The sequence below is a fragment of the Eptatretus burgeri genome, chromosome 4 (assembly GCF_056783735.1).
Source record: "Eptatretus burgeri isolate ZD-2024b chromosome 4, Ebu_testis_v1, whole genome shotgun sequence".
Taxonomy (NCBI): domain Eukaryota; kingdom Metazoa; phylum Chordata; class Myxini; order Myxiniformes; family Myxinidae; genus Eptatretus; species Eptatretus burgeri.
Window position 1 is genome coordinate 115,081,359 of NC_140964.1, and position 17,904 is coordinate 115,099,262.

At 40.9% G+C, this 17,904-nt stretch overlaps 1 protein-coding gene across 9 annotated transcripts in view; it reads left to right on the plus strand.

Moving 5' to 3' along the window:
* Nucleotides 1-6,172, plus strand: part of KANSL1 (KAT8 regulatory NSL complex subunit 1) — a 351,273-nt gene extending 345,101 nt beyond the window's left edge. For 7 of the 9 annotated variants that reach the window (XM_085879826.1, XM_085879819.1, XM_085879824.1 and 4 more), the window contains one exon: nucleotides 4,505-6,172. In XM_085879826.1, the coding sequence (XP_085735952.1) occupies nucleotides 4,505-4,975 (471 nt within the window). In that variant the 3' untranslated portion in view covers nucleotides 4,976-6,172. The remainder of the gene's footprint in view (nucleotides 1-4,504) is intronic. The other 2 variants (XM_085879820.1, XM_085879828.1) reach the window with 2 other exon arrangements.
* The last annotated feature ends 11,732 nt before the right edge of the window (nucleotides 6,173-17,904 follow it).

The window sequence follows — 17,904 nt, forward strand, 5'->3', positions numbered from 1 at the left end:
GGAGATAAAGAAGAGAAAGAATGAAAAGATTATATTATTGATGATGTTGGTGTAATTGACTTCAGTTAAAGTTTTACATTTTTTTTTCTTAAATAAATGGAGGAGAGCGTGAACACATTTCTAAGGCAATCTTTATGTTTTAAAAATTAAGATTCAAATATGTTTGTTGGAAACTAAAAAGGTTTTCGCACTCTGTCGGAATTTTTCACATTAGTAAATGAGTTATTGTCTCAAATGTAAAAAGAAAAAAACGAGAGTAAAAATATCTCGTATGTTAAAAGTAAAAATAATAGGGTTATACAAACACGTACATGTTCGGTGTGTGGCTCAAAAAAAGGAGTGAATTCATCACCAAACACAAAATAGGGGGAGATATACAAAAGTTTTTATCAGGAAGTAAATTTACAACAACTGGAATACCAGGGGAATTTCATCTACCAGGGTATTCTTTCTGTGGTCCAGGAACAAACTTGAATAAAAGATTAGATGAGGCTGACAATCTTAAACCGTGGAGCAAACCTATCAATCGGGTTGATGAAGTGTGCATGAGGCACGGTATTGATTATGGAAATAGCACAATGTTGGAATAAAAACATGAAGCCGATAGAGAAATGTTGTATAATTTGTCTCTGATACAAAATCCAACCAAGAGAGAAAAAGTTGATAGGTTCATCGTGAAGAAGATGATCAGTGCTAAATTGGAACTTGGGCTTGGAAATTAAAAAAACTTATCGGCTGTAATGATGTTATTAAGATTGAAGAGCAATTCGCTGATGAATTACGTAAACCAATAATCACAAAGTTTCATGGAAAGACGGTTTATTCCAAGGAAGTTGATTATATCTGATCCGCTGATTTAATTGAACTCAATAATGATAAGGGGTACAAGTATGCTTTAACCGTTATTGATTTGAGGAGTACATATGCATTTGGTTGTCCCTTTTAAAAACAAAACAGGTAATACTCATGTTAGCTTTCCAACAGATATTCAATAAAAGCAAGAGAAAACCCTAAAAAAAATTCTGGACTGATGAGGGCACAGAGTTTTACAACAAAACATTTATGAATTTTCTAAAAATAACAACATTACATTATACAGCACCTTTAATGAAGGAAAAGCAGTTGCTATTGAGCGTTTTAATCACACTTTAAAAGAGACTATTTTAAAAATTCACTCAACTCGGTTCTCAACAATGGTTATCTTTAATTCGGGACATTGTAGATAAGTGCAATGATACAATTCATACCTCAACAAAATTTAAACCATCAGAAACATTTACAAAATTAAAATACGAAAAAGAGATTAATGCCAGAAAGCCTAAGTTCAAAGTTGGTGATATAGTAAGAATATACAGGTGGAAATCTCATTTTGAAAAAGGTTATCCCAAGCGATGGACAAATCAAGTTTTTTAGAATTGTTGATGTCATCAGTACAGTTCCTTGGACTTACAAATTATGTGATTTAAAGGGGGAAGATATTTTAGGTTCATTTTATTCACAGGAATTACAAAAGACTAGGATAAATTGAAAAAAAACCCTTGGACTTACAAATTATGTGATTTAAAGGGGAAAGAGATTTTAGGTTCATTTTATTCACAGGAATTACAAAAGACAAAGAGGAATTGAATTTTTTTGACTCCACCCCTTTTTAAACCCAGACGCTATTTGACTCCGCCCATGCAAAGCCCACCCACAAAAGTCACATCCACACAAGCTCCACCCACGCAAACCCCACTCACACAAACCCCACCCACAAAAGCCACATCCACACAAGCCCCATCCACACAAGCCCCATCCACACAAGCCACATCCACGCAAACCCCACCCACGCAAACCCCACCCACGCAAACCCCACCCACATAAGCCACATCCACATCCATCATATCCACATAATTAGTGATTCGTTTATTAGTTCCCACACACGTTTATTTAATTTTAAAAAAATTGCTCCACCCACACAAGCCACATCCACACAAGCTTCACCCATACAAGCCCCACCCACCCACACAAGCTCCACCCACACAAGCCCCACTCACCCACATGAGCCCCACCCCCTGTGCACCCTCATCTTTGACCCACCACCCCCCTCATCCCACCCACACAAGCCCCACCCACACAAGCCCCACCCACCCATACAAGCTCCACCCACACAAGCCCCACTCACCCACATATGCCCCACCCCCCTGTGCACCCCCACCTTTGACACACCACCCCCCTCATCCCATCCCCCCACCCTTCCCCACACACACACGGTGAGGGGAGAGGGATGAGGGGGGTGGTGGGTCGTTGGGGGTGTGCACATACCCCCCAACCCTAACCCCCCCTTCCCTTTACAACTCCTTTATTCTTTTTTTGTAATTCAAAATCAGATAATAATAAGGGAAATAAGGGAAGCGTATATGATTAAACAAAAGTAAAAACATTAAACAAAATCTTGTTTCGCAGCATTCTGATGGTTTGTGATTTTGAAACTCAGTCAAAATATTTTTTTCAAAACACAGGGAAGAACAATTAGGGTATATAAAGATGATTATATTATGATATTAATAAAATAATAAATATAACATTTACCTCCTGAAGACAGAGTGTCCTGTCAGATTCCTCCAGAAGATTAAGTTGTGTGTTTGGTTCATCCAGACAGGTGTTCAAACTGAAAAATAAAAAATAATAATAATGAGTCAACACTCAAGAGAGATATAGACAGAGACATCGAGACAGAGACAGACAAAACACACACACACACACACACACACACACACACACACACACACACATACACACACGCACATACACACACACATAGACACACACACATAGACACACAAACATAGACACACAAACATAGACACACACACATAGACACACACACATAGACACACACACAGACACACAGACGGATAATTTCTCACCTTTGACTCGACTCATTCAAGGTCAGAGGACGTGAGAGGCCTTCTTGCCAGCCATCAATAATATCATTCAATTGTCTTCTGAACGATTGAATGTCTTAAAGGAAGTCATTAATTTTTTGCCATTCGTCATGGAATTCAAACACTCATTTTCCAAATCAGTTATCAACGATGTTCTTATTTGGGACAACTTGTTCGAAAAAGACACAATAATTATTGGTTGTATAGTGATTTAATTCTGTATAAAACAACAAATAATGAATTGGGTTAAGGATCTCACCTGTCATCTTGTGAAAACGATTGATCTGCTTCCAAATACTCCATTCTCTGAATATAACATACGAAGCCTAAGCATATGAAGCAATAAATCGTCCAAGTTGATGTCATAATGGGAGATTACACAACAATGGGGTTTTCAGGGTGTGTCTCATAAAGGAAATGACTTCGGGATTTTTTTGGCTTGGTTCGGGTGTGAGGGCTGAAATAGAGATTTTATCTTTTCTTTTATATAAAACTTACGTTTAAAATATATTCTTTTCATTAAAAGCTGTTTTTGCTTGCTTTTAGCTAAACTTTGTTCTGTTAGTGTTCTGATGATTTAAGATATAACCATGAGAGACATGGGCACAGAATACTTCCTCATTTTCACAGCACAACTGTGCTCTTGAAGGCACTTCCTAATTTTACAGAACCGAAGGAGGGATACTGGATAGTGAACTTCCCTTTCTTTCGTGCTTGAAGAGATAAAGTGAATATACTCGATGGAAATGAATGTTAAAAGAAAATTATATTAGTCTCAATTTTACATTTGCTTGTATGGGAGGGAAGAGGATAGGTGGGGAGAAAATGAATCTCCTATTTTTGAGCTTTTGGGGCTTGGGTCAGAAAGTTTTCCCCTTTTCCCCCATTCATTTGAATGGGCATCCCAGAAACCCCATTTTTCATCTACTGGTGTGACCTGCAGGGTTCTCCACACTTTTGAAATCACCTGTATGTATGGAAAATTTCAGGTGGCTGCCAAGCGCAGCAAGGCAAAAATAATAGCCGGGGCCGCAGGCCCCCAGCCGTGGAAATTCCTGGACTCTTGGAAATGCATTCTCAGTGATTTTAAGCAGTTGCAGAGTAGAGTACAAGCAAACTGTTACCAAAATCAACGACATTTTTAGTGAAATTGTGGTACATTAAATGGAATTATAAATGGATATCTGGAGAACTCTTTATTTGTTGATAAACTCATTGGTACATGTACTTAACTCCTTACTTCAAAAACTTATTCAAGAAAGTAGCGTTCACATTCAAATGATTTCTAAATGAAGTAAGTTTAAAATGAAAGGTCACACGAAGCTGGTACAACCGAAAACAGCTGTATGTAAACCGCCGGCCGCCGGCCTTTATGGAGAACCCTGGACCTATACTTGTGTTTTTTCTTTTTATGACATTGACATGTGAAAACCCCCGCTCACAAGCAGCACTGCTTCATGGCAGCATAAGAGAAAAGCTTGTGATTGATTTTTTGAAGTCTGTTGAGTGTTGTCCCTATTTGTATGAAAGTTGTCCGTTGACATCGAACAGTGCTTTTGTGCTGAATTGCATTGCAGATTGTACAACCATGGGAGCGCAGATCATTTCCATTGAGAGATGATGAGCTGAAGGCGTTAGAGAGTGTCTCTCCACCACTGCAGGTGCACACTCCAGTGCTCCCACCAGATACAGATGCAGCAGAGTTGTTGCCAAGCCACTTGCCTCTTTCAGTGGACAAGTTGGTGTCTGAAATGCCTTCACAGCAACCCACGGACACGTCTGAAAGTGGTGACGTGGAAAGACCCATCAAACGCAGCCTGCGTTCGGCATCAAATAAAATCCAGGCAGAACAATCTACGGACACAGAGCAGACTAATTCCAGCATGCAGCGACGTTCATCGGAACCGGCACAGAACACACGGGCGAGCCATCCTCCAAATGTAAGCCTGCGGAGCGGTGGGACAGGCCCACCGAGCCGAACTCGTGCTTCGACGCGTGCCAGGCATAGCATTGCTGTTCGGGTGTCCAGGAGAACAGTGTCACACTAGCAGGCCGAAAAGGCAAGTAGTGTCTACATTGAGCAGCGGCACTTTGTTTGGTGTTTGCTTCTTCTTCTTCTTCTTCTTCTTCTTCTTCTTCTTCTTCTTCTTCTTCTTCTTCTTCTTCTTCTTCTTCTTCTTCTTCTTCTTCTTCTTCTTCTTATTCTTATTCTTATTCTTATTCTTATTCTTCTTCTTCTTCTTCTTCTTCTTCTTCTTCTTCTTCTTCTTCTTCTTCTTCTTCTTCTTCTTCTTCTTCTTCTTCTTCTTATTCTTATTCTTCTTCTTCTTCTTCTTCTTCTTCTTCTTCTTCTTCTTCTTCTTCTTCTTATTCTTATTCTTATTCTTATTCTTATTCTTATTCTTATTCTTATTCTTATTCTTATTCTTATTCTTATTCTTATTCTTATTCTTATTCTTCTTATGAGGCTGGCACAGATTGTCTCCATGCTTTGTTTGTTTCTGTACTTTGTTATTGCAGGTTGGTGTGGCATTTTGTTATGATTCCTTCAATGACTGTCAAAACGTTGAGCCAAACTACACTGCATGTTTTTTTGTTCATTGCTTGTCCTGTTCAACAAATTTTTTTTTTTTTTTTTAAATGGCTTTCACATTCTGCTGGAAGTTTGTTTTACTTTCTGACAGGTTTTTACAATTCTTTTGGATCTTTTCCTGACTACTGCTTCTTTACGCGAAGTTATGATTTGGTGGAATCATTAGTGGAGCATCTTTTATGACCAATTGTATTTTGTTGTTTTTGCCTGTTAATTTGCAATTTATTTGATAATTAATGCACTAATTTCCAAAACTGTTACAGCTCTCTCAGTACCTGCTCTGCTTATCTACAACCTGAAACGCTATTCCTGTACTGTTGTACATTATGTAGGAATGAATATTCCTGATCTAGCCGCATTGCTTGTATACACGCAAGCTATGTGCATCTTTCCTAAGAAGAGTTATCTGTAGAAGTATTGTTGTAGAGACTTCAGTACTGTTTTCATGTACATACGTTCTAGGATCTGCATTTGTATCCATGTCAGACATGTAGTGACATGTAAATGCATTTTGTATATACTATAACCTCCTCTTTGTTTGGGGAAACAGGTGTTGCAACTTCCTTAGACCACCTGAATGTTGACTACACTGTGCTTAAAAAAGCAAAAAATAAAAAATAAAAAAACCAATAAAAAAAAAAGCATTTACATACTCTTTTGCCATTGTTTGCATTTTCCTTGTGCACATATTTAAGAAGAGTGTGGTCTAATTAAGGTGTGGGTTTAGGTGAACATTTTACATGTGAGAGTTTATGGTTTATTCAGGGTTGCACATCCACAAGTTACGATTATCAGGGTCATCAAGGATGTGAGACTTCGGCATTTAAACAGTTTATTCAGCAAAATAATTTGTGCCAAAAACGATACATTGTTGTGATTACTATAGTTACCTTGTCATCATGAATGTACGTGGTAAACAAAATGTGTGCTGTTGTCACTTTGGATTTGTTCATTTGTTGGTATCTTCTTCCAAGGAGGTTGACTGCCATCGCTCTCCACCTCTGTCTATCCTGTGCTGCCCTTACACATTCCACATAGGTCAACTGCATCCGGTCCTTTATATCCATCAATCATTTTCTCCCCTGCCTCCCTCAACTATGTTTTCCATCGATCTTCCCCTCCAATAACTATCTCTGTTTACCATCTGCTCTCATGATTTGACCAAAGTATTGTACCTTTCTGTCTTTGATGTTATGCACTAATTTTTAGCTCACCTAGAATGTAGCTCTCAGGAGCTTATTGGTGATGCGTCGTCCGTCTGTCCTTAAACACTTGCAACTTCTTCTCTGAAACTACACATATGGTTTTGATGAAACCTGATCACAACCCTCATCACCCAGTATGTACCAACATTTGTTCATGGCATTCAAAAATAACTTGGCCCTAAGGGGGTCTACTGGGGGAATTGTCCCCTAAAATATGGATTTTCTTTCTTCTCAGAAATTACACACACAATTCCGATGAAACTTGACTGCAACCTTCTTTACTCGTGATGTACCAAAGTTTGTTCACAATAATAAAAAAAAATCAGCCGTTTTTCCCCCATAATGGGTATTTACTTTCTTCTCTGTTGCATATTTTGTAGGTCATCCACGCTTTTTGGTTATCTTATGGTTTTGGTTATCAATTGTTCCCTGGTTATCTTATCCCTTATTTTTGTTTTTCTCCAGCCATTTCCAGTGCTTCCTCATTAATCTTTCTGTCTGTCGGATGTGGTGAACATCCTCCGATATATACATCTCAAATGCATTCAGCCCATCAATAGTCTCCTTGAAAGTCATCTTAGATTAAAAGTAACCAAAATAATTTGTGCTCTTTCACACACTAACAGGCTGGAAAAGGTTCTTCAGTCATTGTAGAGATTTCGAGCGCATGTTAAGGTTAAGAACCACATCTCGACTGCATTTTTTTTAACGGCATCACAGTTTAATATCATCCCAGTTTGTCATTCTCCATCTTGAGACATATCAACCTGCTGAGATGAAGTAGACATCATGTGGACGCATACCAGGACCAATGCCTGAGAAAATGACCACATTCATATCCTTATTATAGTTCTACGACTATAACCATTTGAAGACCACAGGCATCTTGAAAGTAATTTTCAGATACAAGTCCAATTTTATTATTGATTTGGATAACTTTCAGTTTCTTTCTTATTGAAATTTTAAATAAAAATGTATGATGAAAAATACAATTTATTTTAAATAAAAACAACAAAAGGAAAACAATGCAAATGACAAAAGCTCTTACCCATTGTTAGCTACAATGTTTGCCCATGTACAAATGCAAAGTTCTGTAATCTAAAATTGCAGGGAAAATATTGGAGATGCACCACTTTCAATTTGAGGGGCATGCATGTACCTTGGTACTTATAGGGTTAAATTACATGAGGATATCTTTGCTTTACAGAAATACACAAGCCTGGTGTTGGCTTAACAGTTAAGGTGGTTGATTTAAGATCTTAGGGTCTTGAGTTTGAGCCCCTGTCGTTTGATTCAGCCTGTCATCCTTGAATACCAGGTCAGGAAAACGAATACCAGCTGAATGGTAATGGGGCACTGCATCAGTGGCACAATCTTACTCCAAGCAGTGATGTAGCCACAAGCTGCGTACAAAATAATACAGAAATTATCAAGTTGTATTTGTTTTTATTTGAATGAAAGTGATGTTCTGTGACTTCTTACTACTGTTGATGGTGTTGGTTCTGATTTCCTTTGCCTTTTTTGCCCGAATGCTTTTCAAAGAAAACTTTTTTTTAAGTGGGGAAGCTGCTTCAACATTTGGCTATTTCCATCTTTCCGCTCATCTGTCCATATATAATAATAATGAAGAAGAAGAACATTTCTACCCCAACACGTTTCATTCTAAAGGCCCAGTCACACCTTGACGTTTTAGCCAACGTATGCCAATTTTTGAATTTTTTTTCTAAAACGCTGGCACACGTTGAATACGTTCTGGGTAAGTTTTGATAACATTGAGAGCACGCTGAAAAACACTGCCATACGTCGTTGTACGCTGGCTTTAAACGTTGTACTTTTCGGTTGTCCTCAAATTTTTTCATGCTTGAAATTTCACGACGTATGCCGGCGTATGACTCACACGTTCCGCTACGCTGGCCACAAGTTGTATGCACGGTCTGCGATCGTTGACAGATGTCAACACATGCTACTTGTAAGTTAATCATAAGTTGAGACACGCCGAGGTAATGTTTAGCGTACCCGAAACTTATTTGTAACCTATGATTAACGTGTTGTTGGCACGTTACGCGATCGTTGCCACACATCGACAGATGTTACTTTTAAGTTACTCATAGGCTGAAAGACTTCGGTATAATGGATCGTCAGCGTCCACGGCCACGGCCAGGACACTTATTTGCAGCATTCTTCAAACTTTTCTTCGGCATGACGAGGATGTTCACACTTCGATGTCTAGCTTGGCTATGATTCCAATTGTCCATCGGCAGCGTCTATTTAAAATAGTCGAGTTTGAGCGTTTTAACACGTTCAGAAGAAACGCTTCAAATTTCAAAACCTCAGCGTCAAAAAACAAAGGCGAGTGACAGCAATTTAAATCGTTCATTGTAAACAATGAAAATAGTTGAGTGGTACCGTTTAAAAGTCGGTGAGTGTAAAAAAAATCCAATTGTTGAGCGCAAGCGTCTACTTTCAATAGTGGGGTTTGAGCGATTTAGCACGTTCAATAGAAACGATTAAAATTTCCAAGCGCCAGCGTCAAAAAACAAAGGCGAGTGACAGCAATTTAAATCGTTCATTGTAAACAATGAAAATGGCTGAGTGGTACCGTTGAAAAGTCGTTGAGTGTAAAAAAAAATCCAATTGTTGAGCGCAAGCGTCTACTTTCAATAGTGGAGATGCAGCCATTTAAATCGTTGAGTGGCAGCCTATGAACCTACCCGTGGACACGCGGACGCAAGGAGGATCCATCATAACCCACACCCTCCGCCTCACACTCACCTACTACTGCCAACATGAACAAACTACTACTAATACTAATACTGATACTGATACTGATACTGCTGACATGGACATCGACTCAAAAGGAACTCGAAAACACTGTTGGGTTCCCTTTTATGAGCAGCATTTCTATATACCAATTCCCAAAACTGCTGGGAACACGTCTTTATATGGCAGTTGTAACCTAGAAACACGTTCATTTTTTTTTTTGTCGACCGGAAGACATCATTGGAATACGTCTACATACGTCAATGTGTGTTGGGACTACGTAAAGAATTGGTTCAAAGCACGTCAAACATAAGTTAGAAATAAGTTTCGCGTAAAAAAGACATTACCGCGAGGTGTTTCGACTTATGAGTAGCTTATAAGTAGCGTTTGTGGACGTGTGTAAGCGTCCACATATCGTGTGTAAAACTTATCCCCATCGCATGCGGAACGTGTGTCATATGCCGAGTACGTCGTAAAATTTTGAACATGTTTAAAATTTCTTGACGTACTCTACTTACTACGACGTATGATAGCGTACTTTAACGTTGTACTCACGTATACCAAACTTACTCATACCGTATTTGACGTGCCCCAACGTTTTAGACACATTTTTCTTAGGTCGGCATACGCTGGCAAGATCGCCAAGGTGTGACCGCGATGTTGACACTTCCATTTCTACGGCAGTTATGATTCGAATCGTTGTGCGTCAGCCTTTTAATAGGCTACGTCACGACATCGTCGGCGATGCGTGCAACGCGCTATGCCGAAGTTAGACTATCGTTGGGCATCAGTTGTGTAGGCCGACAACAGGTTCAGCATTCGTTGGTATAAGTTATCTATAACACAACGAAACGTTCCGTGTCCATTACTAATATGTTATGCATACGACCAACTCGTTATGAATACGTCTGAATCTTAAAAAAAAAAACATCAAAAGTTCAACGTCAGCCAGCGTTTTACATACATTTTAATACGTTGCCGTCGCTGGCGAAAACGTCAAGGTGTGACCGGGCCTTAAATGGTAATAAAGTGTTATTCTAAAGGGTAATTCTAATGGGTTCTAAAAGGTAGTTGTAAAGGGTTCTAAAAGGTAATTATAAAGGGTAACTAATGTGTTCTCAAAGGTAATTCTAAAATCTCAAGGGTTCTACAATGTAATTGTAAAGGTTAATTCTAATGGGTTCTAAAGGTTAATTCCAATAGGTTCCAAAAGGTAATTCTAAAAGGTTTTAAAGGTTAATTTTAAAGGATAATTCTAAAGGTTGATTCTCAAGGGTTGTCTAATTGTCTGAAGTTGTCTAAAGGGTTCTAAAAGGCATTTCTAAAGCGTTTTGAAGGCTAGTTGCAATGTGTTCTGAAGGGTTTTAAAAGGTAATCCCAAAGGGTAATTCTATAGTGTTCCAAAAGGATTCTAAAGGGTAATTCTAATGGGTTATAGAAGGTAATTCTAATGGATTCTAAAGGGTAATTCTGATGAGTTCTTCAAGGTAATTCTAATGAGTTCTAATGGATTCTGAAGGGTAATTCTAATGGATTCTAAAGGATAATTCTAATGGATTCCAAAGAGTAATTCTAATGGATTCCAAAGAGTAATTCGAATGGATTCTAAAGGGTAATTCTAATGGATTCTAAAGGGTAATTCTAATGGATTCTAAAGGGTAATTCTAATGGATTCTAAAGGATAATGCGAATGGATTCTAAAGGGTAATTCTAATGGATTCTAAAGGGTAATTCTAATGGACTCGAAAGGGTAATTCGAATGGATTCTACAGGGTAATTCTAATTGATTCTAAAGGGTAATTCTCATGGATTCTATGGAGTAATTCTCAAAAGTTATTTAGGGTTCTAAAAGGTCATTCTCGTACATCCTAAAGGGTAATTGTAATGGGTTTGAAAGGGTAATTCTAATGGGTTCTCTGGAGTAATTCTCAAAGGTTCTATCGCATAATTTTAATGTTGTTTCGGGCAATTCTCATAGGTTCTCATATGTTCTGAAGGGTAATTCTAATACTTTCTAAAGGGTAATTCAAAAGTGTTCTAAAGAGTAATTCTAATTAGTCAGGGATGTTAGGGCATTATAGGGACTGTTTGGTTCAGATTCTTCCAAAAGCACCAAATTTGGCCCAGATGTCGCCCATGCCATACTTTTTCGATTTTAGACAGGCGCCCCCCGGAGCTGCCATATTGGCGAAATCTAATTCTGGCCGCCATCCGGGTTAGAGGTCAATCCTAGTTAAAAAACAAAACAAAAGGGCTAGAATGATGAATAATACCACTTTTTAGGGGTTTTCGGGGTCGGGTAATCTGATTCTGATTTTATTTAAATGATTTTAGGTCAAGGTCACCCTAAAGGTCATTTTGGGGTCAAACCCGGCGTTTTTGGGGCGTCATTTCAAAAATGGCCTGCCTACGGTCTCTATGGCCTACCTGGGTTATCATCAAACTCATCCAATGGAAATATCCTGACATCTTGGGTGAAGGCAAGCTGGTTGCCATGATGGGCACGCTGCACATCGAAGACAAGATGCATCTTATGATAGGCAAGCTGCTGCGCGACTCGGGGTGGACCACCGTCCTTTCTTAGGCGGAGGCCCTGACATCGGGTCGCGCACAGTCTGCGCTCAATGAGCATCACATCAAGCGCACGAGGTAAGCCCATCAAGTCTCCCTCATGTCGCTGGACCTTCTCAAGCAGACCGCCTACTCGGAGTATTGCGAGAATGTAATGGGCCCACCTGAGTCATTCGACATGTTGAATCGATGTTCCCAAACTGTACCCCAGTTCAAGTTCTGGTCAACCATAATCAAGCTGGAGCTGCTGATGGCTCGCTTTGTGCGGTCCCTGCGGGAGGGGGGACTTTGCACTATATGTGCAAGCATGTGACGAACTTTGTGGCTGGTTTCACGCCCTGGACCACACGAACTATGCACGTTGGCTACCGGTACATGTACGTGACATGGTCGTGCTAGCTGAGAAACACCCTGAAGTACATGCTGAATTCATGAAGGGCAATTTTGTTGTGCAGAAATCAGTTAGAAAGTTCAGCCTCATGGCCAAAGACCGAGCCCATGAACAGTCGAACAAAAGGCTCCAGGCACGTGGCTGAGCGGTTGGACTCTATGAGAACCCCGAGGCCCTTACACTGTTCATGCTGGCCAGACCTGACTGCGCGGATAGTTGAGGAGTTCGAGGCCGTCAAAAACCCACCATCGTCATCCACCGCTCATCAGGAGGAAGGACACAGCTTTCAAGTCAAGTTTCGAAAGGATGTACTATCGTTCGTCGATGTGATGGAGCAGCTGGGCAACCCTTTCCTTGCTACAAGTCAGGAGCTTGTAGCGCTCGATACACAGGATGTCATGGAACAGGCCGTCGCTACCTCTCTATCTCAAATCCGTGAAACTGGACAAGCCCTTAACACAACATACGCCATGGAAAGGCTGGAAAAGGCTTCAACACCAGTATCTGATACCATCACGTGGAACGACTTGTTAACCTTCGCCAACCGACCTGACCACAATAAAAAGGGCTAGAAAGACAGTGGCATACAGAGGCAGAACATGACCTTAATCACGCAACTTTTCCTCTCACTCCAGTCGCGTCACGATGCCAACATGACGGACTTCTTTCGGTTCGAAAATCAGAGAGAGCAAACGAGCCTGGCGGATCGAGGTCGGTGCGATCTGGGACGAAGTCCGACATTCTTCAATGCCTCAATGCACCCACTGGCCGTGCAGCTGCTGCCAAACAAGCCACGGTCGTGGTGTTGGATATGGCGGCAGTAATCCACATGGTGCACCCCATGACAGCAAAGACATTCAGCGAGTACGTGCAGCTCCACATCGTACCATATCTGGAGGCCCAAATGAAGAGTGGTACCCAACGCATCGACGCTGTATGGGATAATTACCCCGAGGAAAATATCCTCAAAGCGCTCACGCAGCAACGACGCGGGAATGGTCCACGGACAAGATGGACAAGTCGGCGATGGCAGCACTCAAATCCCGAAGCGTGAATGGAACAGTGGCTTCCTAAAAATGAGAACAACAAAAAGGAGCAGGTCTCATTCATCAGCACACAGATCTCCAAGACTGATATGGGCGGAAAGCTCCTCCTGAGTACCCGCTTCGAGACCGTGCTCTCCAACAGCCGTTGTGACCTCGCAACACTTCAGCCGTGCAACCATTCCGAGGTGGACACCAGGATCCTCCTGCATCTGACACATGCCGCAGAGCAGGGTCATACAACAGCCTATATTTGCACGGTGGACAGCGATGTGGTTTTGGCAGTCCGGTTTTTTCGAGACCCTCGGCCTATCGGAGCTCTGGGTGGGCTTCGGTCGTGGAAAAAAGTACCGTGACATTCCAGTTCATACCATCTACGCCGATCTCGGTCCGTCAAAGTCCTTGGCACGACCTCTCTTCCACAGCCTAACGGGGTGCGACACGACTTCACAGTTTCTTACATGTGGCATGAAGACTGCCAGGGCAGCCTGGATCAGCATACCGGACCTCACCGACACACTTGTGGCTCTCACACAAGACCCTGACCTCTTCAGTCTGGAGTCCGTGCATATGCAGCGGATCGAACGCTTCGTCATACTCATGTATAGCAAGAGGTGTGGTGCATCCGGTGTCAATGAGGCCAGGCATAGCCTTTTCACCACTGGAAGCAGATTGCTGGAAAACATCCCACCTACCCAAGCCGTGCTGTTCCATCATGTGAAACTAGCGCTCCTACAGGCGAGTGTCTACTGGAGTCAGGCCACCGCGGTCCAGCAGGAAATCCCTGACTTCAGTGAGTGGGGCTGGCACAAAGATGGCACCAGTACATGGCAACCACTATGGACCACTCTCAGCGACGCTTCAGTGGCATGTGCCATTCTCTTGCACTGCAGCTGCCTCAAAGCATGCATGGGAAGGTGCAAATGCAACCGCGCCGGTGTCCAATGCACGGCCCTCTGCAAATGCAAAGGCGGGTGCGTTAATAACGAGGGCGGTGATGACCAGTCGTACTTATTGCTGGCATGTTCGAGTGCAAGCCAGAACGTATATAGGTAGTAATAGTAATCATTAGTACATTGTTGCAAAAGCAGTCCTTGTAGTTTGGATTTTGAACATCTAAATGTACATAGCGGCATTTTGTCAGCAGATGTTATTCCCGAAGTATTTTTTAATAAAAATTGTTCCTGAATAATTTTTGTTGAATTTTTAGTAGTACCACTTTTGATCTTTGACCTTTGAACCAAAAATGGGGTGACCATGACCTGAAATCATCAAAATGAGATCAGAATCAGATTCCCTGACCCCGAAAACCCCTAAAAATTGGCATTATTCATGATTCTAGCCCTTTTGAGTTTTTCACTACGATTGACCTCTAACCCGGATGGCGGCCATATTGGATTTCGCCAATATGGCGGCCCCGGGGGTTCCCGTCTAAAATCGAAAAAGTATGGTATGGGTGACATATGGGCCAAATTTGGTGCTTTTGGAAGAATCTGAACCAAAAAATCCCGAACATCCTTGACTAAATAGCTTCTAAAGCAGTGTTTCTCAACCTATTTTGTCCCACGCCCCACATTGATTTTCAAAAAAATCGTACGCCCACCATGATTGGAGACACTACAGTATATACTACATATGTATTCAAAAGGCTTTCTTAAAACTTTATTGCAAATTTTCTTCAATTGCTGCTCACTTCAATGGGAGCCCTGTCCTTGATGCAGGCTGCAGATTTGTTTGATTCGAGGAATCAATTTTGTCAGTTTCAGCCTTAAATCACCACGTTTCGTGATTTCCAGTCGATTTCTCTTTGCTTGCAGCAAATCGGTAACAACACTAAATCCACATTCAACGAAATAAGATTATGGAAAATTTATCAATGCTTCCCTTGCCAAAGTTGTTTATTATGCCCCACCAAAATATTGCCACACCCCACCTTGAGAAACACTTCTAAAGTGTTTGAAAGGGCAATTCTAGTTGGTTCTTAAGGGTAATTCTAATACTTTCTAAAGTGTAATTCTAATACATTCTAAAGGGTAATTGTAATAGCTCCTAAAGGGTAATTGTAATAGGTTCTAAAAGGAAATTTTAAGGTGTTCTTAAGGGTATTTTTAACACGTAAAGGGTAATTCTAATTCGTTCTAAAGGGTAATTACAGTATAAAGGGTAATTCTAATGGGTTCAAAAAGGTAATTATAAAGGGTACTCCAATATTTTTCGTTTGTTTCTTGGCTTTGCCGATTTCATATTAAAAATTCCAAACTGAACCACTTCCTTCCGACACTGGCACTAGTTTTTATTCTTTTCTTTTTTTAATAACTGCTGCAGTTCTTGAAGGTTGTGATTACAGATAAATCTCAAAAGCAGCACGTGGAGAATGTACAGGCATATTCTTCCAAAAATCATCATCGTCTTCGTCATCATCATCGTCGTCGTGTATCCTTGCGTCTGGCGATTTGTTTCCTTGCTCGCTGTCATCATGTTTCGAAAATTTTGAAAAACTGGAATTGTGAAATAGCATACTGGTATTCCAAAGTTCCCCAAACAGGTAAAACAGCTTCCTCTAACGACCATGCAAGCACTGGAATACTAACACCTTTTGGTGTTGGTTGACTGCACCACAGACAAGGACATGTAACAAAGCACCCTTTAACGAAACACTTGTGACCATTCCCATGATGTTGCAGGAATAAATGCATGTTCAGAGGAAGTCTATGTGTGTGAGAGGTGATGGGAAAAGAAAGGAAAACGTCTTGGACACTCATCCTGTCTCCTTGACACTCATCTTGTCTTGCTCATCTGTTAAATGTTGACAATATTGACAAAGCTGTTTTGCACTTTACCCCTTTTGATCCACTTTACTTTTCATGGTCCAGTGACTTCCGGTTCCAGGCCTGTGCACGTGGATGTTGGATCAGCAGTTCCTCCTTCCAGTTCATCAAAGCTAGGTTTCCTGGACCAGGTCCGGTGTGTCTTTATAATATTTTCGTCCTTGTGTTGCTGTATGTGTTTTCGTTTAATTTTCCAATAAAAAACCATACCTTGTACTATATTGTCGGGTTTGTGTCTGTGTGGCTCTGACCTAGTTACCCAGGCCTCAGCTTGCCGGCGTGCAAATGTTGTCTTTGTTCTGATGCTGTGTGCCTCATTCCACTTCTTTTCTCCCAAGTGTCCTTTCAGCTTCCTCAACTTCATGCTGTCTCCCCCTCTTCACTTCAAACAAAAATAATTTTAAAAGAACATTTTTTTTCTTTTTCTATTTTCTCCAAAAGAAATCATGAACTCCATCTTGCCTATACTTCCTTCTGCCCCAACTTCATTCTTTATCCCTTTTCTCAATACCTCCAAGCTGAATCTTCATTGAATGAAACACTTCTTCCTTTAATACCTTTTAAATACATTTTAAAATGCTTCACTTTCCTTATTTCTCTGTCAGGAACACTCCAAGTGTTGTTCATCATGATCTATTTCTCTTCTCCATCATATTGTTGTTATTTACAAAGCTTGTTTCCCAAACCTGTCTCGCTCTGAAACACTTGGTCTGTCAATTATTCTCCCGTAGCTACAGTTCCACTTTCCTTCATGCCTTCTTGTGTAGTAGATAGTAGAAAAATCGTGCAAATTATGATACAAGCATCAAATTTGGTATTTCTGTTCTGCAGGGCTTTCTGATCAAATCTGCCCGATTGGCCATTTGAAAATCCAAATTTTGAAAAATTTGAAGGAAAAAAAAACTTCAAAAAAATTTGAAGTTACAGCTGGCAGAAATTCTTGAAGCGCAAGTGAACATCCCAGACAGAGAACCAAGGGGAGATGCAGTCATCAATGATGGCTCAGCACTTATCAATGCCCTACCTCCACGCACTTCAAAGATATTTGATGACTATGCTAAAGCAGACATCATCCCAAAGGTGGAATCCTATGGTGCCAGGTACAAGAGGGTGGACGTAGTGTTTGATGTGTACAAGAAGTCAAGTCTGAAGTCTGAGGCAAGGTCGAAAAGGTGGCAAGGAATCAGAAGAAGAGTGACAGGAACCAGTAAGACCCCAAGTAACTGGAGAAGCTTTCTTCAAGATGACAGCAACAAGACTGAGCTGTTTCACTTCCTTGCGGAAAAGATGTGTACAGCACAGACGACAAGCAGTCATTGTCACAAAAGGAGAAGATGCCGTTAGCAACACAAGGAAGTCACTGGATGCTGTGTCTCCATGTTATCATGAAGAAGCTGACACTCCAATATTTGTACACGCCAGGGATGCAACGACGGATGGAAGCAAGTCCATTATCATTCAGGCTAATGACATGGACGTACTAGTCATAGCAATATATGTACTGCCATCCTTACAGGAACTAGGTCTTGAGAACATGTGGATTGCCTTTGGCCAAGGAGCCAAGGCATGATGGATTCCAATCCATG